This window comes from Phaenicophaeus curvirostris, chromosome 1, assembly GCF_032191515.1.
Source record: "Phaenicophaeus curvirostris isolate KB17595 chromosome 1, BPBGC_Pcur_1.0, whole genome shotgun sequence".
NCBI lineage: Eukaryota > Metazoa > Chordata > Aves > Cuculiformes > Cuculidae > Phaenicophaeus > Phaenicophaeus curvirostris.
Genome location: NC_091392.1, coordinates 187063174 through 187087798, shown reverse-complemented (window position 1 = coordinate 187087798; position 24625 = coordinate 187063174). Strand labels below are relative to the sequence as shown.

At 37.3% G+C, this 24625-nt stretch overlaps 1 protein-coding gene across 1 annotated transcript in view; it reads left to right on the top strand.

Moving 5' to 3' along the window:
- The window catches only part of PAN3 (poly(A) specific ribonuclease subunit PAN3), an 80442-nt gene that overhangs the window by 8108 nt on the left and 47709 nt on the right, over nt 1–24625 (top strand). The window contains exons 3-6 of the mRNA XM_069883147.1: nt 5211–5332; nt 16263–16329; nt 17933–18003; nt 20199–20261. Of these exons, the coding sequence (XP_069739248.1) occupies nt 5211–5332; nt 16263–16329; nt 17933–18003; nt 20199–20261 (323 nt within the window). The remainder of the gene's footprint in view (nt 1–5210; nt 5333–16262; nt 16330–17932; nt 18004–20198; nt 20262–24625) is intronic.

Sequence of the window (24625 nt, the reverse complement as noted above, 5' to 3'; positions counted from 1 at the left end):
AGGCTTAAATGACTTGCCATAGATAGACTTTGTATAAAAGTTTTATTGTTCTTGTCTCAGTATTAGGATAGCTATCTCTGTAAAATTCCACTGGTGATATGGCACAGTAGTTTTTACTGCTTTATATTGCCTTAAGGTAACACCTTGTCCTGTGTATGCACATGGGAGCCTGTGATTGTTTACCTGGCTGTGGTGAGGTGAAAAGTGCCTGCACTGTACCAGTGCTAGGAGTTTCAATCAAGATTACTTCTCTGCATAAACTTTTTCCCAGCATGAAAATGATTGTGGCATGTTTTTTAAGCAATGATAATAGCAAAATGAAAGATTTTGCTAATAAAATAGAGCTTTTTTTATTACCTCACGCAAAATCTTAAAATTCTTCTTTTGAAAAGTATGGCTCAAACATCTACTGTGATCTACCTTTCATGATGCCCCGTTCACCTTTGGGGCAGTATATCGTGCTACTGTAAAGGATCCTTTTAATATTAAGAACAGTTTCTGAGATGATCAGTGCTGATACTAAGGTTGTAAATGAAGTGGTAAAGGAGATTACAGTATTTGTTTACTGGTTAGTAAAATATTAGAATGAAAATATTAGAAATGGCATCTTTTCAGACAGTGGTAGTATTCCAATAGTGCTGCTATTAGACAAGCTGATTATTAAACTAAAACCAACCAAAACCCACTGATTCTGTTGAAGCACGTTTGTTGAGTTCATCAGAGCAGTACTCAAGTGCTTAAGTTGAGATGAGATCCTTTTTTCCTGAAAAATGTCTTTGTAATAAGAAAGGCAAAACCAGCTATCTGTTTTTTCTCTTTGGTGCCTGCAACTGATGGGAAGCCTACTTTCTACTGAAATTCTGTGGGAGAAGAATTATATAAGAAGATATTTATTTTTAATTGCAGTTGTCACATTAAGCTGCAGTGTTACTCACCAAGCAAAAAAAATATTAGATAATGTGTGTATGAGAAGTAGAAAACCTCCTCTGAGTTTCTTAAGATGTTTTATTTAATTTCTTTCTGGAATTGCCAGGATATAACTTCTGGCTTTAATATTGATGGAATTTAGCAATTTCTTCTTGTTTTCGCGTATGTGCTTATGTAACTTGTTAGCATTTTTTTCCCCACTGGATTCCTAGTTGTTCCCATCCATCTTTTTGTCTGAGACCTGCCCAGTCAACCTTCCTACTTTTATAAGGAAGCTGTTGCTTCTCCCTAAGGAAGAGTCTGTTGAAAATGTAAACTTCGATACATAAATAGTACAGTTACAAAATGGAAAGACGTGTTCTTGTGAGGAAAATGGCCAATTCCATTCTAAAATTATTATCTACACTTACTTACCTGAAGTTATGATCAATGCTTTAAGAGAGAAACCTCAGAATTTTTTTGTCAGTAATGGCATTATATGCAGAGTGTTTGAAAGTGTATGCTTCCAATTGTTACGTGGGAAAGATCTGGAAAGACAATTCACGTGCAAGATCTGATGTGAATTAAGAAACATGTGAGAATAAAAACTTAATAAGGACTAATGTCTTCTGTCTATTTCCAGTTTGGACTACTACTTTTTTTTTTTTTCAGTTCCACACTGCTCATGTGCTGAAGCATACCCAGTCCTGAAGACCTTCTCCTATAGATTGCTTATGATAAATGACTTTTCTTTTTTCATGTTCTGCACTACTGTGGTCTCCCAGAAGCAAGTGAGAATTTATGACTTGCCAAATGTTTGGCAGAAGGAGGATAAAAGCCTTCTACTTCTCACGGAGAAGGCCAGGTGCCTAATAAAGTAAAGCTGCCTTGGCTCTTTAGGTATTTGCTGAGCTTTCATCACTGTAACAGCTGAATGTTCCTTCTGTGAACAGAAGTGGAATATGTAGTGAATGCTTTTTTTAGTTCAATAGGAAATGCAGGAATTACTTTTTTTTTTATATATGTATGTAATCTGCATCTTCTCTCTGCTAGTCTTAATTTTCTTGCTTGTTACTATAGAGTGGTTAATTTAAGGAAGCTAGTGTTGAGTTTTCTCTTGAAGGTAGTAGTTGTGCTTAGCACTTCTAGAGCATTCTGTTCTAAATATGAACTACTGCCAAGAAAGCTGCCTGCTGCTCCAGTGAGCTTACTGTCTGACAGTTTTCTTTTGATTTTTTCCTACAGAGTAGGTTTTCTTGTGATCTTGATCTCTTAGCTAGAGATGTAGTTTTGGACCATTCAAAAGAACAATAGAAAACCTTACAGTTGAGAGTCACCCTGAGATTATTACTGTGGTTAGTGCAGCAGGTGGAACGCCAACAGGATTCAGTGGTGTGATGGTAGATCAGCACTGGATTATGGCAGTTTGTGGTAACCCCCAAAAGAAACCAATCAGCACAACCGAACCATTGCGTTACAGTAGAGAGAGAATCTTCATACAGCTAGGTAAAAGAAAATGTTCTGGGTTATCTTTCACTTATCTGTTGTGCCTAACTTGTAGCTTTGAACAGCTTTAAGTGGTTTAGGTTGGCTAGCCTAGCAAATACTAGCAGTGGGAAGGCATCAGCATTTGAACAGTGATTCCCAGCAGCAAGCTCAGCTTTGCTTGGCTCTGGGGTTGCTACACAAAGCGTGCTCCTTCTTGCAGCTTGAGCTGCCTGCCTAATAAGGTTACCTGCACCAGCTCCAGTGCTCTGGTCAGATGACTGTAACTGTATTGGCTGTCTTGAGTTATTGGAGGTCAGCTCTGACTTCACACAGAGTGCTTTTTGCATGCCTTGATGCTGAATGTGGCAAAACTTGAAAGCTTTCACTTGCTTCTTTCCACTTGTAAGGATTTTGTGTTAACTGTATATGTCCAACAGAGAAATGAAGGTAGAGGGCTTTCACATTGACTTTAGCATAGTCAAGAACAGTGGGTGAAGTGGAAAGAATTGGCTCTTAATTCTTCAGCAGAGGCTGAAGGATTTGTAAAGCTGATTGTGTAATCTAAGGGAGTTCCTTCCTAGTTTGTTAAATATTGAATAGAATCTGAGTTTGAGATAACTGTGAGATGAAATAGCAGATATGCTGCTGAAACTATGTGGTGTATCTTGGAATTTCCAGGAACAGGTGTTTTACTGTCAAGATGTACCATAAAAACACTAGCAGTTTTTGGTAATGACTGAAATGCAGATAGAGAAAACTATGTTGGAAATACATTTTTAAAATAAGTAAAAACCATAATGTTAACCCTGAATAATTTAGGGGAAAACTAGACTGAAATGACTCATAATTAAACATGGATTTGCTATCTTTTGGTTTACCTGTATGAATGAGTTGTAGTATTTTTCATGATGCCAGAAAACAATTGTGTTAAAATGGTGACCTTCACAGTGTGCGTTAGGGACTTATGTAGCAGGTAGGATGAGACAGTAATTGGCGTTACTGCAGACATTAATATTTCCCCTGACACAGTAGTTCAACCATAAATACTTTTCCTAGGCTTTTTGAATGGAAATTTCCCAGATGAAGGCAAAAGAGGGTCAGATGTTTAAAAGACAAAGCAAAAAAGCTTTATCATTTTTAGGTTTGTAGCTAGAGGTTTCTGGTTTTTCTGTGTGTCTGCTTCGTTGGAATTATAAAGGAAGACATGGATGATGCAGGAAGCCTTATTTTCCTGTTCTCTTAGATAACTGTTAAAAGTTTGGGGTTTTTTGTTTGTTTTTTTTTTTTTTTTAAAGTCATTGCAGTTCATTAGTAATTTGCATTTTTAAATTTCCTTAGGTGCCTTCCTCAATCCTGCAGAGTATACAAATAATGTTCTAGATTTGGCAGCAATACTTTAAGAGTGTTTGTTTGCTTGCAAAGCTGATCTGTATTAGCACTAAAGTATTTAATTTATTTGATCTCTCTCCAAATACACCCATTCATTTGAGGTGCTGTTAGTGTTACCTTTGGGTTGGCTAGTTCACACAGCTCTAGTGTTGGGGCAGTGTTTCCATGTGTTCGTAGTATGGGTGCTGCTAGTCGTCGTCTTTTTCCAGCCCTTCCCGTGGCTTCATCTGGCTGTACTTCTTTTGCTATTTCCTGTGCCTGCAGCATGGAAATGGCTCACCAGGTTATGTAGCCTGTTTTGGAGGGAAAATTCCCATTCTGATGAAATTTGAGGGGTTATAATCTGCATTCCTTTAAGTTGCCACAAAGTTGTATTTTATTTCCTTTGAGGATTAGTATCAGGAAGTCGTTTCCACGTGTCACCAGCTGGCTGCAAGTCCTCCCAGCAGTGCAAGTCAGATAGTTTGGTACAGGATGTTCTTCTGAGTTGGATGTGTGCCTTCCTACCTTAGAGCTACCAATTACTCATGCCTGTTGTCTTGCGGTGGCCTGGCCATACTGATTAGTGTCTTTATAATTTGCTGTGGGTGTTTTTACAGACACTTAATTTGAGCTGCAGCTTGTATACCATTGTAAACTTCTTTTTGATATTGAAGTAGTACCTACTTGAATGTTTTTGTGTTAGTTATGACTACTTCTTGTTGTTCTCTGTAGTCTCATAGTATTGAATCAATTTATTTGTGGTTCAAGTACTGTACTTCTATGTCAGGGCCCTTTTTTCTAGATAAAGAATTAATCCTCCTTACATCCTTCACATGTGCTTTCAGTCCAAAAGAGTTCTTTGGCCACATTTCATAAAGTTGTTGCCATTTCATGAAGTATGAAGTAATAAAAATAGTCTTATGCTCTTAAGGAAGCTTTTAAAATGTTTGTGCTTTGTGTGAAAGGACTTGAGATATGTTTAAATGTACATTTTCTGTGTATTACCCTTTACAAGAAGCAGTACATCCAGTTTAAAACTGTACTTGACAGGTATATTTCCAAGATATGTATGCAAGAATATAGATTTTCTTCAAATAAGCTTGCCTTCTAGTTTTTTTTGTTTTCTTTCTGATACCATTACATGCCTTGTTGTTCTTGTTTCAAAAAGTTCACACTCTTTGTATCTGCCAAAGCTTTTTACTTTCTGCATTTGTGCTGTAACTTCATGTTGCGTAGGTTGTCATTTAACAACCTTTTTCATAAAGTTTCATTCTGTGCACTAATACGTTTTTAGTTGGTTAGATGAGAAGATGGGTTTGAAGTAGTGTTACCAACCTTTTCCTATTTAATCTCCTTTCTGAAAAAAATGTTAAGAGATATAAGCAAGTAAACCCCCATGGTAAATTATTTTTTTTTTCTGAAACGCTTTTCTTTTTTTCTTTTAGTTCCTGGAATAGATGGCGGTGGGTTAGCTGATGCTAGTCTCACAGATTCCTACTTTAGCACCAGCTTCATTGGCGTTAATGGATTTGGAAGTCCCGCTGAAACAAAGTATCCCATGATGCAGGTAATAGCAGTGAAATGTGTAGTGTTTCTTTAGTTCTCGCTGGCATTACACCAAGAAGGGAAAACTGTCCAAAAGCTAGAAATGGAGCGTTCTGGTATGTGTCATCTTGTAGGGTATGCAGAGTAGATACTCACGTTAATCTTGCGAATGGAAGTGAAACAATATCATTGCTTTAAAATTAGTCTGTATTGGCACTTATCTAAGCTGTTGTTCTGGGCGTTGCCACATATATTAACTCTGTTCTTGGTTTTCTTTTTAGGCTCACAGCTTATTTTTACTAAATATGCAAAATAAAATTAGAGTTTGAAATTGTTTCAGTTAACAAAAGTCACTGAAGCAAAATGTAAATCACTAGGCAGAAATTTCAGAATTTGTAAACTCAGTCTCTGGTGGTGTTCAGTCATGTTGAATTCATGTTTAAATCTTCTGAAACGTTTGTGTTCTGTAGATGCTGGCATAGGAAGTCCCATGAGGTGGAACTTATTGTGTGGGTAATATTATGCAAAACTTACAGCAAAAGGCTGTTGCAATTAAAATCTAAATGAGTATCTATTGAGTTAACACATGAAATACTCTAATAGCTCACTCAAACCGCTATGCTTTCTAAAAGCTGAAAAGAAGATGGTCTCTCCCTGTACCCAAAGGTTTAACAAACCAGTTTCTGGTAAATGAAGGAGAGCACAAGTCAAACCATTTGCACTGAGTCCTGACAACAACTCTCTCCTTTTATATCAAGGAAACTCTTCTTATGAGCTTACTTTGATCTCAGTTGTGGCTGTATTATGGATTGAAAAATAACTCAGCAAAAGGTGGGAAGTAATTAGGTGTGTTCCCTTTTTTCTTTTCTTCCTTTACTGCATGTTTTCAAGAAGGCTGGATTTTCTTATTCCACAGAATTGCAAAACTGTGGAAATGTTTATTACTGACAGTGATCATGACTTAAAAAGGAAAAAAAACCTCTGACCCCAAAGTGTACTGTTGAAACTGGAAGTTTACAAATTTTGGTGTCACTGAGATCATAATTTTATCGTTTTAGTGCAAAGTCGTTGTTTTGTATCCTTAAAATATATTCTACAGTCATGCTGCTGTCTTTCTAAACACAATTTTTTAATTATAACTTTTCTAGAAAGACAAGGTATGCATTTTACATGAATGCTCATAGGACTTTTAAATACTTTACTAATGCCTGTGAGGTTACAGTGAAGACATTGTGTTGCTGTTTGAGAAAGGAGAAGAAATTGATGTGCCTCTTGCTTTTTGGAGGCCAAGGAAAATTACTGCTGAAGGAGGATTTCATTAGTGTTAAGAAAGTGATTAAAGGCAGTAAACTACATTTTAAAATCATTCTTAGATTGATTTCTTTTTTTCCTTTGAGTGATGTCATTTAAGTTCTTTTTTGTATAGGTAAAGCTGGTAATGCTGTCTGTCTTTTAATTTGTGTCAGCTTCTAAATTAAGTCCCTGCTGACAAAGTTTAGCCACTTGGAATGCATTTTTCCATGTCATTCAGCCCTTTGGAAAACAAGACAAGGGAAAAATCTTAGTGAGTTTTAATTTAAATAATCCTAATGCCTTATGGTTGGGACAGACACTTTAAATCTGATAGATAAGTGATTGTGTCAGGGATATACCTTTTGCTGTCTGAAAATTTGCCCAGATTTTGACATTTGATTGCACCTTTGCAAAACTGGTTTATATAGACCCACTGGAGACTTCCTAGATGGTAGATAACTTACAAAAGATGTAGTCTGCATTGGCGTGTTCTAGCTTGCCGTTACAGCTCTGGCCTAATCTAGGCCTTGCCTGAACTCCAAGCAAGAATACTGATCTGCTTTGTTTCCCTCTTCCCTTTTATTCCACTTCAGATTGAAGGACATGGAAATGAATCTGTGTTTAATGATAATGAGCTGCATCTGTGTTAATTGGAGCAGAGAGGGAGTGCAAGGGAAAATAGACATAATCTGGGTTTTGGGAAACTGAACTGAATATAAGTGAATAAGGAACTAGGAAAGAGAAAGCAAAGGCTGAGAGCAGAAAAACACAGAAGCTGGGACAAAGAAACAAGTAGCATAATGCAAAGTTGGGGCAAAATAGGGTGGAGAGAACAAATCCATGTCCCTGTTTCTCTCCAAGTCCTTGATTCAAACTAAATATACTGAAAATTTAGTGTTCTGGCATCAATGGAACATTGGGAGTCTTCTCTGAAATCTTGTTAGCTTCTTGGTTTGGCTTTTGCGGGTGAAAACATCAGTGCCACCTGTGAGTTACTTAGTTGTCTTTGGTGAATCTGTGCAGCTCACAAATAGATACATCAGTGATGCAGTATGAGGAAACTTTTTCAGCTTTTTTAGAGCTGGGGAAAGTGCACAAATGTGCAAATAAACACAGTGCTAGAAAAGCATGAGTAAGATAGGCTTAGATGTTACGAAACGTTAAATGTAGGTTGCCATTGCAGCCTTGAGGTTATATTTTGAGTTGTATTCCTCATAATATTGTATCATTTTTTTTAGTGAGAAGACTATAAGTGGGACTTATTCAGGACACAAGATGCATGGTGTGTGTGTAATGATTATCCATTTGATAGCTGATTAAGTGTTCATTCTACAGTTCTGTGCCTTACTCCTTGTATGCTGTTCACACCTTTCTCATGAAGACTGCTAGTTGGCAGTGCGCCAACTGTTTATTGCATAGAGAACAGGGTCAGCCAAAACTGTAAGGGAGACTCTCCTGTTGAGTTATGAGGTTCAGAAAGGATGTCCTCAGAGGAGTCTAGGTGTGACTAGATCCAATACTTGTTCCAGACTTAATCAACGGTTTATGTCTAAAGGATTATATATATATGCAGTCAATGCTGTATATCACTTTGCTAAACTTTGAACTTTCAGCTTGCTGTTAGTTGCTTACTGAGTGACTGACACTGTAAGGATTCTTGTAGCCTTGAGGAGCAGTAACATAGAGAGGCATCTCTACTCAAGAGGAGATGGTGGCACACAGCCTGCTGCAATGCAGGAGAGCTCAAAGGGCTTTTAGGCTACTCACTGTTTATGGAGCAAGGTGATTGACTCGTAGTCATATTTTCACACCACCTGCAGATGTTTGTTTGTCCCAAATCTGGTTAGAGTTGGACATCGACCAACACTGTGGTCAGGTGGGGCCATTGCCCTAAATTAGCCCTTGACTGTTGTATTATCTGTCTCCCCTGAATCCACTTTGAGCTGGACGTATCCATCGTGACTAGACCTATTCATGGGAGAAGGTCAGGTTGGGCTAGGGAGTGAAGCACACTATCGCATGACCAGCTGTAGAAAGCTTGGTTCATGTTGCTTGACTGGCCCAAATATAGCAAAGATAATGATAGAGACGGTTTCTTCTGGTTAATGCTCATTTTCTTTACTGGGAGATAACCTTTCTACAGTCCGTGCCTCATTCATGAGAAACCTTCCAACATGATCATCAGGGATTCAACAGACAAGTCGTCTTGACTATTCTTACTTAATCTCTAGAATGTGTTTGTCATGTGCAGCAGATGAAACTGAGGTTTGAAAAGAGTATGTGACTGTGTATATTTGAGTTACCATAATGGATAGGCCATGGAGCCATATTGCCTCAAGCAAAGCTATGTGCAGATTTTGCAATCATATTTTTGTGTGCAGTGTGTAATCTGTGTTACGGTGTTAAGTAAGCAGCAAAGTGAAGGAAAGTAAGAGAGGATTGTATAATGATGATTTGGGGAGGGGATGTTCTTTGATCATAAACAATGTAGGTATTCAGTGGTCAGCATTTCCGGAGAACAGCGATTTTTTTGACTCTGAGATTTCATTTGTATTTCATTGGGTTTAGATTAGTGGCGAAGACACAATGATTATACTCAGTTTGCAGTGGAAAATAGAGTAAAAATCTTTGATATAGTTTGGAAGAGGCAGGGTTTTTGAAGTGATCATGGCTCTCATTAATTTATTTTCCTTTCTGAAAAATACCTCTTCACCTCATCCTTCCACTCCTACCTCAAAGGTCCTTGCTGATAGCCAATTGTTCATTGCTCTCCATTGGCCTTTTCTGTAATTACTAACTATGTTCCTATTGATTAATAGCTTTCTGTCCTCATTGGTTTGCATTTCCCTCTAATAGTTTTCTTTCATGTGTCTGTTCTTCCCTGAATCTGCATGTGCTTTCATATACTATATTAGCGGTACTGGCTTCCAGCTTATCAAAGCACATATTTTCTGTTTTCCCCTTTTCTAACTAATAACAGAGCAGCCCTGCACAACACATGGGTCACAGGCTGCACGCTGTCCCTGAAGCTGTTCTTCTTCCTGTTGGCGTAGCAGCAGCTGCCAAGAGACAGTCAGAGGTGTGGTTCAAGGAGCAGCTCATTGCCTTTGGCTTTCTCAGCAGTGAGGAGGCAGGAACTGGCTGGCTGGGATGCCTCTGATGCTTGGCTGTTTGCTCAGTCGTTCTGTGTGCAACCACTTGGTTGGCTGCTGTCTGTTCCTCTGGCATTAGAGCTGCCTTTTGACTAACTCATGGCTTGATCAGAGATACAGGTGGTGTGGGAAGGAGCTTTAGCTGTATTATGTTGGGATGTTAAAAGAGTATTATGGCAGGATAAGGCAGAGGAATTCGTTGATATTAAAACTTTCAATGTTGTATTAGAATTGAGCAATTTGGTCATAAGAGTATAAAACAGAAGATGTCTTCATCTGTGTTACTTCACAGAAGTCCAGTTTCTCTTGTTTTGATGAGATTTATAACTACCTGGCTTCCATTGGGCTGAATGTTATGTACAAAGTAAGAATCATAACTTTTCAATTAGTCACTCTAAAAATATTAGAGGACCTAACAGTCTTCAGTATTAGAGTTGGCAAGGCAGAGCAGTGGAGAAGGATTGGTCTTGCTTTCTTTTACTCTGTCAATGTTGGTATACTAAGTGTTCTTCTAAAGCCTGAGAAGTAGAGACCATGCTCACTTCAAAGCCTTGCAGCTGAATAAACACAAAGACCTTTGTTCCCTTTGCTACATCTGCCAAGGGTTGAGTAATAAAACTCTCCTTATAGCACAGAAGCTTGTAAATGTCTTGAATTTTTAATTGTTGAGAACTGAGTGGAGCTACAGGCATGCTATTTTAAATATAAAGTTATTCAGTTGTTTACATAATGCTTTCTGTAGAAATCCAGTTGCTTAAGTTCAAGCAGTTGTGAATGGGACGTGCGGCAGATGATGCCAAATACCCTGTTGAAGACAAGTTTTGGATTGTTTAGAAAGGAAAGCAAAAGGTATCACCCTTCGTAGGTCACAGGATCTGACAACAATGACTTGTTTGGTTGTGGCAGTCTCATACTTTTGCAGGATAACTTCTTTTATAGTCCAATTAACATTCTACAAATGCTGAGATATAATTCCAGTGGAACAGTATGAAGATGAAATGTATAGTTTGTGACATACTACAAAATATTTTGAGACAATATACTTAGCACAGGAATAAACCTGAAGAAAGTGCTTATTTTCTCAGGCTTAGAGTGGGGAGTATGGAGACAGAGGGAACAAATGCCATCTGATGTATTTTGGTGAAAGGTAATGGTAGAGAAGAGAGCAAAAACCTTCGCAAGATAAGTAACGTAAGCTATGTAAAATTAAATCTAATTGCATGCAGCAAAGCTGCGTGCTCTATCTTGATGAGAATTTTGTAGCTATATACTTTAGCAGAGGGAGATGAAAGCAAAACAAACTTGTCTTAAGTGCAGCTATAATTTGGGGGTTTGCTACTGAATGTCAAAGGGTAGAGACGAGGTGTTGTATATTTTCAGGAGGTGGGAAAATTTCTGGTAAAACTTCTCTTTCTAGCATACTACACCAAGAAAGTACTGAAATGGTGGTGTTGTGAGGTCCGTTAGGTAAAGCATTGCTGGCAGGTCAAGGGACGTGATCCTTCTGCTCTGCTCAGCACTACTGAAGTGACACCTGCAGTGCTGCGCTTCACATTATATGAGACATAGACATATAGGGGAGAGTCCAGTGAAGGGCCATGAAGATGAGGGGACTGAAGCATCTCTCCAGTTAGGAAAGGCTGAGAGAGCTGGGGCTGTTCAGTCTGGTGAAGAGAAGGCTTGGCGAATCTCATCGATGTACATAAATACCTGAAGAGAGGGTGCAAAGAAGACAGATTCTCTTTAGTGGTGCCCAGTGACGGGGACAGAGGCAATGGCATAGACCTGACACATAGGAGGTTTCCTTTGAAAATCAGAAACACTTTCACTATGAGAGTCATTGAACACTGACAGAGGTTGCCCAGGGAAGTAGTGGAGTCTCTGTTGTTGGAGATATTCAAAGGCTATCTGGACACGGCCTTGGGCAACCAGCTCTGGGTGACTGTGCTGGAGGAGAAGGGCTGGACCAGTTGGCCTCCAGACATCCCTTCCTACCTTACCGACTCTGAGAGTCTGAAAAAAGTGCCTATTCCTCAAAACTATTATTAAAATAGCAGCCTAATACGGAAATTATTTTTAGAGGGATGCTGTTGATCTTCTGTCACTGTTATCTTGAAGTCTGTGTGAAATTAGTACTTTTTTTTAAAAAGCCCTTAACTTGCAATGATTCTGAGAAGGAAACATTAGCATGCAATAGGCATGCAATGGACACAGTCTGTTCCTAAAAAGATGATGAGTTACTTTAATTAATCCTGGTGCTTAGAAGAATGAATAAAATCTTCTGAACAAGCTTATTCCCTTCCTGTAACTTGATTGCTTGAATATTCAGCTATTAACACAGTATTCTGAAAAAGTTTATTCCTCATTTTTCGTGTGAAATTAAAGAATCTGTATTTTATTACTGGCGAAAGGTTCAACAGCAGAACTGAAGCTGAAGCCTCCAGTTAAATGCTTGGAGAGGGATGAATGTGATAGTTTTGTTCAGCAGTAGCTTTCTTTTGAAATGTGAACAGAAACAACTTTTTAATTCTTTCAAAGGGAGAGGAGCAGCATGTATACCAATCAGCCTAGTTGAATTTTAACTAGTGCTTGAAGAACCTCAATAAATCATAGCAGTAGGCAGGCAAAGAAAAGTTTGTATGGAACTGAGGGACATTGATGTGGTGCTTGGTTATGGCAAAGTTGTCTTTCTATATTAGCTTCCGTGTGGTGAAAGTCATGACGTACTAAAAAGCCTGAAGCTCTCATATGGGTGTGCTTGCCTTGCCTGGCAGGCTTAATAGGAATCATTTTCTTCTCCTCTTAATGGTTGCTCTTACCTTTCTGGAGCTTTCATCTTTTGGGCCTGAGGTTCTTGTGATTGCATTCTTCTTGAAATTGAATTTGTATAAAAAATGGTTCAACATCATTAGAAGAGACTGAGAAATGTTACTTAAAATCAAAACTGCCTTCCAGAAAACATAAATAACAACTGTTACCTGGGTTTCCTTTCTTATTTTTTCTTTTGAGACATTTTCAGCCTGACTTGATGAAAATCAGATACAGGAATAACCTTCATTAAGACTAAGTGCTTTTGGGTGTGGTAGAAATCTTAAAACAGTTTAAAAATCCTTTACTGGTTACATATGGGACTTCTATGAATAATAAGGTAAGAAGCTTGTGCATATGTAATAAAAGAGAGCAAAAATAAAAAAAATCATGAAAGTGAGGGGTGAAGTGGAGGTTTTTAACTCCATTCAAACTACAGCTTACAAACAATTGTTAAAGCAAGAGCTGCTCAAGATCAGTGAGGGAAGCTTTGATTTCTTGGAATCCTGGTTCATACAAACTGTGTTTGCACCTTGAACGAGCCTTGACTTTGTAAAAGGCACAATTGATGGTCATAGGCTTTGTTTGCTCTGTGTATTCAGTATCCTAAACAGTGTGTTCTGTTGCAATCTGTTGTCTCCCTTCATGTGCACTATGTTTTTAGTGGTCACATCAGCACTGATTTTCATCATTGCAGTCACCTATTCACACTGCAAGCTTGTTGATAGAATGTTTAGCTCTTGGTACTTGAAAAAGTAGAATACTGATGTGTTGTGGTTTAACCCTGGCCAGCAGCTCAGTCGGTTCAGCTCCCGGTGGCAGAGGGGAGAAGATCAGAAGAGTAAAAGTGAGACAATTCATGGGTTGAGATAGAGGCATTTTAATAGGAAAAACAAAAGCTGTGTGTGCACGCGTAGCAAAACAAGGAATTCCTGCACTGCTTGACATTGGCAGGCAGATGTTCAGCCACCTCCAGGAAAGCAAGGCTCGGTCATGTGTAACGGTTACTTGGGAAGACAAACACCATCACTGTGAACATCCTCCCCTTCCTTCTTCTCCCTAGTTTTATTGCTGAGCACGATGTCATGTGGTGTGGAATATCTCTTTGGTCAGTTGGAATCAGCTGACCTGGCTGTGTCCCCTCTCAACTTTTTGTGCACTCTAGCCTGCTTGCTGGTGGGGTGATGTGAGGAGCAGAAAAGGCCTTGGCTCTGCGTAAGAACTGTTCAGCAATAACTAAAACATCCCTGTGTTACCAACACTGGTTTTGGAACAAATCCAGAACATAGCCCCGTATGAGCTACTGTGAAGAAAATTAACCCTGTGCCAGCCCAGACCAGCACATGATGGCACAGAAGTGCTTCGTTCTAAGTTTAAGCCATATGCTTAGCCATTTTTGGTACCAGCTCAGTTCTCAATGTCTTGTTTATCTCTGTTCCAACAGACCATTTACCTTTTACATTATTTATAAGACTCAGATTTTCATAATAATTTTACACATCAGTACTATTTTTATGTACACCTGGACAAGTCTTGTGCAGTTCTGAAAGATTTAGGAGATGTATTCCTAAACCACTTCCTTTTATAAGGATCGGTGTGGATGGATCAGATGTCAAGAAAAGATGTGTAAAATTTACGAAAAAGTATTTAAATTCTTTCCATTGTTTAGGAAGGGAATACGATGTATGCATAGTCGAGCTACTATAATCCTGAATTTGTTTCATGTATTCATGTTTTTATTTCGATGATGGTGAGCAGAGAGATGAGCATCCCTGAACTTGAGCAAAATTCTTAACTTAGTGTGGGTGCCCTTGTGTTGCAGAAATAAGTAAACTTTGTTTCCTGAGAGGCATCCCTTTTGTGCAAAGAAATAATTGTTTATCACTAAGGTTTTAGTGAGAGTTGCATTGTGCCAGTTCAGTGTGTTTAGGAACATGAGGCACTTGGCACCAAAATAAGGAAAGAGCATGTGGCAAACAGCTTTATTCATTCAAGTCTTGAAAAAACTGAAGGTTTACATAGTATTTACATGTGTACATATATTCCACGTATTGTTCTAGGATATATGCATGGGCTATAGGTCCATGTCATATAGTGCTACGAGCTTGTACTGGTTGAAGAGGTGTGCCAGAGAAACCTGAATGATTGAGAAAGCTTGCTATAGCAGTGGAATACAGATAATGGAAATAACACACAGGGCAATAAAGCACTGAGAGACTGAGCATGTTGTTGAAGGGGTAACATTTGAAGATACCTGTTGAAGTACCTAAATCTTACCGAAATCTTATCCAAGTTGCTTTTCTAGTAGCACAGGCTATTTTATTTATTTATTTATTTATTTGCAGCTTGCTTTCCACATATAAACCGCTTCACACAATCTGTTCTTTTAGAAACTGCAGCTTCAGGTGAAGTTAGTGGTGGTACAGGAACTGCAAATGTTGAGAAACTTGAATTGCAGTGAGTTTACGGTGCTACCATAATGGATAACACTCCAGATTCTGTTGGTTCTCCTCTGTTCTTACCAATTTTACTCCTGGATATTGATCTTCCTGGCCAAGAATTGGATGAAATGGCATTGAAGTATAGTATAGTAGGCTTGCTCTCTGCCACCAATGTCAAGATTGGCAGTGGAAAAATATAAGCGTAGGAACAACTCCAGTGACCAGTTTTGAGTTTTAGTCTGTCTAGACTACTAAATTAAACATGCCTCGAAGCTTTCCTTGATGCTTATGTCCAGCTGGCACAAAATGGCATGTTTGTGCTGGTGTATGCTCATCGGGTTAAGTAGAGGCTGCATGCAAACTGTCCATTTGGAATCTCGAGTCTTTTCGCTGCTAAATAGTACATGGAAATTGGCTGGGAGAGTCCTGGTTAATGTGCGCCAAAAGCATGCCAGGGCATATTTTAGCAAATTAATTGTAGGCTCACTTAGTGATGGAGTGTCCCTGACGTTACCTTGCTTTTCCTCTCACGCTTTTCCTTCCTGCTGGGAGATGGGGAAAAAAGCGGTCGAAGAAAATAGCAGGAGTAAGGAGAGAGACTTTTCAACTTCTGTATCAAAGTAGCAGTAGTTCTTAGAGCAGCACTGCTTCACTTAGTCCAGCTTATTGCTAGCTCATATATCTAGAGGAATGTAGAAGAAGCAGGTGGAGGCTAGGAGGGATTGAGTGGGTTTCAGATGTCCTGCTGGCTTACAAGAATTGCAGAATTTTACTGAAAAGTTCTCAAAAGGTTCTTTTTTTTTTTAAGGAGAATGTATCAAATACTACACTAATTTGAGTATTTTTTTTGTTGGAAAAGTTTAATGTTGTGCTGACAGGATGTATTAAAGGGAGGAGTTGTTTCAGGAGAGTGTGAAAGAATGCTTAAAGGAGATAAATAATTGGCTTCTCTAACACTTTGGTGGTACAGGAAGAGAACCATAGGTTTGCGTAGACCCTCCCAACCTAGAAGAAATTATTGAAGATAGTGTTTTGTTTTATATATAAAATTGTTCTGGTTTGTGTTGCTCTCCTGCAAAATTTTACTAAATGTTTTTTGTCAACTACAAACCACTGTCTGCTTGAAGTATAAATTAAAGGGGGGATGGGCACAGGTTGTATAGAAAGTTTTAAGAGACTGAATGTCATTCCTAGCGCTTTCACTTAGTCTTCTGCACCTTTTTTTACATGTACAGTTTTGTCTTGTTTTTTTTTGCAGAGGATGACAAATAGCAGCAGCTCCCCTAGCCTTCTCAATGACAGTGCCAAGCAGTACGCAGGCCACGGTAAGTAATTTTAATGAAATATATATAAAGGTATACTTGGGAATGTAAAAGGTTCACTTTAGTAAAACTGAGACTTAAGGGAGTTTTATTTTCTCCTCTGATTTGATTTGAAATCTAGTAGAACTTTATTTTTAACTCTAGTGTATTGTGTAATTACTTGTAATCTAAAGCTGAAGTTCTACTGAATGCAAATTTTCAGTGTTCTCTTTGCTTCAGTGTGGGGAGTGTGTGCACATGTGTAAATCATTATTGGTCTTGTGGCTTTGAGTGAAATGATAGTTTGAATATCCACTGTTAAGCATCTATAACTCAAAAATAAGTGTTTATGTTGCTCCACTGTAGTATCCCGTTTTATTGTGCTTTTCAAGTAAGTTATGTGTAGAATGAATGTACAAGTTTTTATTCTCAAGTTTAGGCTGTGAAGTTTTTATGAAATTTATCACATAACTCATCATTTGTAATAGACACTAAGTTTTGAGTTTTGATCTGTAAGCAGTACTTAACCTCCTTTTTTTTTTTCCCCTTGTTATTTGGAACATGGTTTTCAATCAGCCAAAGTGTCTCCTTAGTGCAGGCCAACATACTCCCCAAATTTCTGTGGAGGATATATTGAACTTCGGTAAAGCACTTCAGAATTGTGTTCCAAATTGTAATAGGCACTGCAGACTATTTCATCTATAGCAGTCAAACTAACCTCTTTAAAGAAGAGAATGCTACTCCCTTATAACAAGGACACAGTTTTTAAATATACTTCTCCTCTGAAAATTGCTGTGTAAATGGTGTTCTAGAAATCCATTTGCATGTATTGCTGTGTAGCTAGTCTATTTACTAGGATTATAATTTTTTAAAATATGATAGTAATTACTGTAAAATTAACTTGTTTGAAAGTTGAAATATCTTGGTATGTTGTGTTATGGTTGGTTGGATTTTGTTTTTCTTCCTTCTGGTTCATTCCTAGTAAGTTTTGTGATTAATTCTACTTCTTTTGTCCCACTGAACAATTAGCTGTTCAAGGCAGTGGAAGTCTCCAATTTTAAATGCAGTCGGAGTTCAACTGTGACAGGCCAGAGAGTGATGGTGGTGCATGCAAAGGAGAGAAACCAGGCTGACTTTTGGAAACTAGTTTAAATTATGTTGTGTCTCAGGTCCTTTTCTTGGACCCCACCCTGGTTGTGCTTCACTTGCAGAATTACACCTTTAAAGAGTATTGATTAATGTTGAGGAAAGTGCTTTATCAAAACATTGATGTTTACAGCTGGCAGTCATCTGGTAGTTTGACAACTCAACCCGTGCAGTTTGGAGTTTTGAGTTGCATCTGTGATTGGTATTCAGTTTTTGTTGTTTCAGCTCTGGAAGGGACGCATAGGAACAAATAGATGGACATTAAGTATTGTCAACAGCAATTAAGCTTTCTAACCTCTGCTAATGAGTTCCATTTCAATTGAGCAGTTACACAGTCTGTTAAATGCAACACTTTTTAGCAGTGTGCTTGCTAAACTTAGTTTTGTCAAAGGGTTTTTTTCCATACAGAGATATTAAAAAATATAAAATTTCTTTTTAATGTTAGGGATATATAACACATTGTTCTACATTCTTTTTGCAGATCCACTAACTTCACCAAATTCATCCTTGTTTAATGACTTTGCTGCCCTCAGTGTATCTCAAAGGAGGAAGGTATGCAACAATGATATCTTAAGTAGGATATCTGTATGTGAGTTGACAGAAGATCTGGAATAACTTGAAGTGCTAGGTGAAATAAGGATGATTCTTATAACATTACTAGATATATTTTACTATGTTGCTGCTGGTATAAACTCTTATTGCTTTGTTTTTGCCGCACGAAATCAGACTCTTTCTGCTACTATGAAGTATTCTAAGGCCTTGTAAACTCAAGTTTATAAGAATGCTTTGAATCTGAAACTGCAGACATAGCCCTTTGAATTAAAAAAAAAAAAAGACTGTCTCTACTGAGGTACAAGACAAGCCACCTGCGAGCCTTCATGGCAACAAGTTCTGAATACATTAAGAATAACTCCCACATTTATACATGATGTGAAAGTAATTCTTAGTTTTAAATGCATTCAAATTGGAAGACGCTCTGTAATATTATTGGGAAGCTAGGGTTTGGGATTGCTCCCCCCTTTCTAATCTGTATTGAGAAATCTTTCTTGTGCTGAGGGCTAGAAAGCATCTTCAAATGCTTTCAATGTGTACCAACACAAATTATGCTGTTTAACTGTTACACGCTTACAAACAGAGTGGCTGGAATAAGAGACAAAAGTCACATTACACCAGAGTTCCTTTTCATTTTTGTCAACTGTTGCTAATAAAGTAATCTTATCCCAACCAGTTATCAGATTTACTTTCACTGATGACTTTTGTGTTTTATTAATCTTATTAGCCACATGATTCTGAACTTTCCTGTAGTCAGTAATGCATTGTCTTCAAAGCATGTGACATCAGCATGCTTGTGACTTCATTTGTGTGTTGGCAGTTAGAAGCTCTGAATCATTCTAGCAGGTGAAGATTTGGCTTAAAGATAATTACCATAATTGGCCCATTTTCTAATGTTCCTTGAAATGAAGATCTGTTGTCTACAATTATGTTAACTTCCTAATATTGCGATGCATCCAAACTGCATGGAATCTGTGAATTGCCTTTTTCTGTAGTGCCAGTATCATGCACTGGAAGTTGGATGTAAACAACTGTAAATGTATTGTTTATCCACTCACTGAGGATAGTTAAAATGAAAATAAGCGTGTTTCTATTTAACTCACATTTGCACACACATATGTAGTGCTTGCAGACTAAATGTGTGCTTATGTATATAAACAACATACACAGGGAAAATGCACTGTCACACGGAAGTATTACCAGAGGGACCACTTTCTCTAATATTAAAAATTACTTCAAGTTCATTAAAACAGTAGAAAATGGAAGCAAACTGATTAATGTTTGAGTGTAAAACACAAATGACTCAAAGCTTAAATGCTAATGTAGAGTCTTTTTGGATTTGATCCCCTTTTTCACCAAGAAAATACCCAGCAAATTAAGCCACTTGCTGCTAAAAATAGTGTCAAGAGATTTTTCTGTGTAACTGATTGACTTGGATATTTTCCAATTAATATCTCAGACATAACTGGCATTAATTGAAAGAGGTTTGTTTTGTGTTTTGTTTTGCATATTAATAATGTACTGTTTATTCTGAGTGCTGTTTTTTAATGTATGTTTGTATAAAGCAATGTTAAACAACACTAGTAATGGGGAAGTTTTCATCTAATATTACTAGAGCTGCCTAAATTCTAGGCGTCCAGGCTCCCCCTATAGTCAGAGGAGAGAGATGAGCAACGTAAAGGAACATTCAGCTCACATTGAGAAAAGTATATTGGAAAAGGCTAGATGTCAGTGACTGCTTTAAGTGGGTAAAAATTGCTGGCTAAAGTTATAAGAAATTAATCATGCTTTTGTGACTGATTGACTTTTATTACCAGACAATACATTGCAAATTGTTGTGGATGTAGGTTCTTAATGTTTTTAGTGTTTTTTTGAGTACAGTCTTGAAGTTGCATTGATTTCCTCAAAATTACTAAATGCTCGAGTGCCAGATATTGAAATATTTGGGACTTGCCCGCTGCAGTGACTGGTGTTTATTTAGAGCTTAAGCAATGTGATTTACCAGGTCAATGCTTGATGACTTCTGTAACACAAGATTCATGCACTTCTAGAAGTCTGTCTTTCTTTACATTGACTGTAAAGGGAGCCTTGATGACTAGCTTAAATGTAGAAGTTTACAACATCTAGTATTTGAAAAAGGAATTTCCCTATCTTACTAAGAGCTGAGGGCTAAATTTTTGTTTGTTCTGAACTAGCTGGCAAAACCAGCATTTCCTTCGTTTATCAGTGACTTGGAGGACAGATATAATACGGTCTTGGTAAGTGAATAAAGGACTTCTAATTTACAAATCAGAATTGTGATATTTTAAATGTTTGTAACTCTTAAGTTGTTTGCAACTATGCAGATAGCTTTTGTAAAATTATGTAATATGTGGCTGTCCTTAGCAAGGAAGTTATTAATCTTTATTGTGTCTGGATATTGCTGATCATGTTATCCTGGCAACCCTTTAGTGATGGGCAAGCCATATCAATGTAAATATTTGATATCAATAAAATTTTAAAGATAAGGCTTGATGATCGTAATTCTGATTATCCTTGCTTTTTAGTTAGAAAGCATTTTTGAAACTAGTTAGTGTGACTGAACTATTCAAGTTGCTTGTGATTATTTTGATGTTTAAACACGTTCTACTTCTTGTTTAAAAAGTAAACATAGTCCTTAATATTTTTTTTAATGAACATTCTTAAGGTTATTTTCTCTGTTTAGAAAGTATTAAACTGCATTTCAATTTTAGATTTCAAGAAACCTAAGATTACTATTTAAAGACATTTTTGTAGGATACTTAAAATGAAATCAAAGGAGCTAAGTATTTCTGTAGATGGAGCCTTGGTGGAGGTTCTGTCAACTGTAAAAACTTCTGGATTTACTGTCCGGTTGTTGTAACTCCACATGCAGTAAGACAAGCACCTTAAAGTGAATTTCCTGTAAGAGATTTTCAGGTAAGTATTCATCTACAGTGCACAAAGAGGATTTGTGAAGCATGGAACAAAAGCTAGAGTTAGTGATAGACTAACCCGCTTTCCTGAGAATAATGATGTCACTTATTTTTTCTTCAAATACATTATATGCTTGCTAAAAACAGGGTGGCATTCTGAAGCTGAACTTTGTGTTTTTCCTAAATTAGATTTAGCCATTATCTAGTAAAATGCTCCTCTAAACCCTGAAATGATCTGGCTGGAAAACCAGCATTCATTTTGGTGGTACAAGTAAATAGTTTATAAAAATGTGCAATGTAACTGATCAGAATCTGCTACCAAGGGAATGACAACTTAATGCGCTAAAAAACCCCCTCTATGTTGAAACTCTTGTTTAAATTTGTTCTGAGACTGTTACCACCAATCCAAGCTAAAGGGTTCCCCTACTTGTCACTGGTCAGCCTTACAGGGTAGTGAAAAGCATTTTTTTTTACATTTTACTTTCATTTTTTTTCATACCTTCAATCCTCATGAAAAGTGAACTCTTCTGACAAGTTCCTAACATTGGTTTATGTACATTTCAATTTTTTCAGTTGTTCAGTCTCACTTAGAAGAGGGCCAATAAGGTGAAAAAGACTGCTAGTCCACAGGCTGCACGAGTGAACCAACTGCTATAGCAAACATCTTTCGATACAATTTTAATGCTGTTTTGTATGTATTTTGAAGAAATCTCTTTTTCAGAAGGCCTTCCATTGGTGTTAGGTGACTGAAAATGAGGACCAAAAGACTCTAAACAAGATTAGAAGGGAGAGGATAGGAAAAATTATTTGGACTGAAGTGAATGGGGTATTGCTGTTTAGTCCTCTTTATGGAGGTACATGGCAAATGAGACTGGACTTAATTTAACATACTGTTATCAACAGTGATAAATGTGCAGAAAAAATAATTATGAAACAGAAGACTTGGACGTAAGACTACCCAGCCCAAATGCAAGCTTTTTAATGAGTACAAGGAGAGTTTCTCCTCATGTTCAAAATACCTCCCAAAAAATAAAGCTTCAGGTCCCGTGGACACCAAATTCTTGAGACTTAAACTTTTGCTAGGATATTTTTGTGTCCTGTCCTCCATCTAGTTTTGTTACCTGTTCAGGAAGCTAAATTTCTCTGCAGCTTCCCGTCTCCAGCTCTATCTTGACGTCTCTGATACAGTGGTGTTCGCTGAAAAGCCATGTGTGCAGTTTAGTCTTGGTGTATTTGCCTTTAGTGAAGATGTGCCAAGATAGCTGTTTAGTGTTTCATAGCCTCCTGAATACCATCTCAGAAGCATGAATCGTGTTTTGAGAAGTTTGAGGGGTCATTGCCAAACATCACGTCACTGTGTTGTGAACAGAAGAATGTCTGCGCAGACTTCATAATGTACCTGGGCTATACTTGTGTTTCAAATCTGAATTTTTCCTTCTAGATTTATAGATACACCCCTACTGTAATACTAAAACATTACAGTTTATAAATGATGCAAAAAATGTTGTTGCAGCAATATAGAAAGGCAGACTAGAGAAAAATAATAAGTATTTGTAGGTAATATGTTTACTTTGGTCTAAAATGTGTTTTAAGGGTATGATATCATCTAATCTATTTTACATTTTTTTTGGGGGGGACAGCTAGTTAATGGAATTGTTCCATAGTTGTGTGCTTTTACTGTCTTGGTAATACTGCATAGTATTTTTCATTTTTGGGTTTGACATGAGAAAATGTATTTTTTGCATTCATTTTTGTGTATGGATTAGTAATCATTGTGTTGTGTCAAAAATTGAATTATTAAAGCACTTTCTTACAGAATTGTGTAACATTTTTACATTGATGAGGAGTTGTCATATTTTTGTGGCCTCATCCTGTCGTGTATTTGAAGGAAAAGAGCGGAATAAAATGACTACGTAGTGCAGCATGTGCTTTAGAATTGTATTATAAAGACCTTTGCTTGTTTTGATATTGTATCTAAGCAGGTCAGATAGATTTTTATGACCTACAAACATCTAAAACTTTAAATGCTATCCTCAGTCCCCATTTTTAAAGCATAACTTTTCAGTTAGCCACGTAGGTGACTTTATCAAGTACAGCTTACAAGCTGAAGCAGTTAAATACAAATCTAACATTTAATGTATGAGATGGTTTTGTTTGTATTTACAAGCTTTATTAGATTCTTTCTATGCCAAGGTGTATATAGTCCTTAAGAATGATTTGCAGTAAAACAATTGAAAGATTTTTTTTAAACTTGTGCACAAGTTTGTTGAAGGTACTATACAAATATTTAAAGCAGCTAGAAAACATACTATTTTTGAGAAATCATTGCTTAGTCCTCTTACACGTTTTTCTGATTCTTAACTATACATAATTTTCCCACTCTTTTTAATAAGTAATATAAAACCATCTGGCCTATTAGAAGCGAGACCTTTAAACATTAAACCTGTAGTTTGCTCGCTGTTTGCTCCTTTAGCAGTGGAGTTTTTGAAAAAAAAACAAAACAAAAAAACAAACTAACAACTTCGGGTGGTGGTAGTCTGGCAGATCTTCCCTGCACAATTAGAACGATCTGGTCTGATAATGGTGGAAAAAGCCTGCTTTTCCAGCGGGTTATTTTAGTTCAGCAAGTGGTCTTAGTTCCTTAGTAAATAAACAACTTTGTCAGTATCTGTGCTAGTTTTAGCTGTTGTGGTAATTCGTACTTCATCCAAACTAACTAGGCTGCAGAATTGGTGAAAATAAATTTGACTTAAAGATACATCAGTTTTTCTTTGCAACTTCTGAACTTTTCAAGGTTTTCACATCTTCAGCATATATACTTTTGAGTATATACATCTGAAGAGTTTTCCTAAGCTATGGTTCAAAATGTGTGATGTAGTGCCTGATTTTGTTGCAGTTTTCACCCTAAAATTTGATTGAACCAAGATTGTTAGGGTTTTTTTTAGTGATCAAATATATTGCTCTGAAATAAGACCTATTTCCATGCCAAATGCACGTTTTTGTTTTCTCTGGGTAGAAGAATATTTTTTGATTGTCTCTGTATGATACCTTTCAACTAGTGGAAGTTCTGTCCCCAGCCAACCCCAGGGTTTCATGAATAATTTTAAAATAAGGGTTTCAGATGGGAGGGTTACTGTCTGTAAGTGCATATAATCTCAATGTATAACATTATAAGCTTTTATAATGTTTATAATTTTAATTTTAGACTACTTTTCTTTTTTTCGTAAGAAAGAAAACCAAAACCCAGCTAACCATACACACACTTTTAACCTGTTGACCAGGCTGCTATTCTGTTTTTTTGTCATATCAAAGTAAAAATGCTGATTCTAGCCTTCAGAAGTTGACACACAGAAAACAAATATCATCTGCCCCTCTACCAGTGAGAGGTTGTAATTAAAGAGGAGGAGGAGAGAATATCTCTGTTAGCAGCAAACCCAAACCATGTGAAAGAATTTGTAGCTCTGTTGGCCACAAAGCTTAAGAAGTAGGGTCGAGACAGCTTTTTTTTCATATTACTGGCTTGCAAATCTATTAGGATACTCCTGGCTGCTAAACCTAACATTCATGTGTAACACCTTGTAGAACTTGTTACTAACTTATTACAGTTATGCAGTTGTGTTCACAATTAAGATGCTTCTTAGCATTTTCTCAATAATGTATTGCAGTTGGTATCCGTATCAGCTGGATGT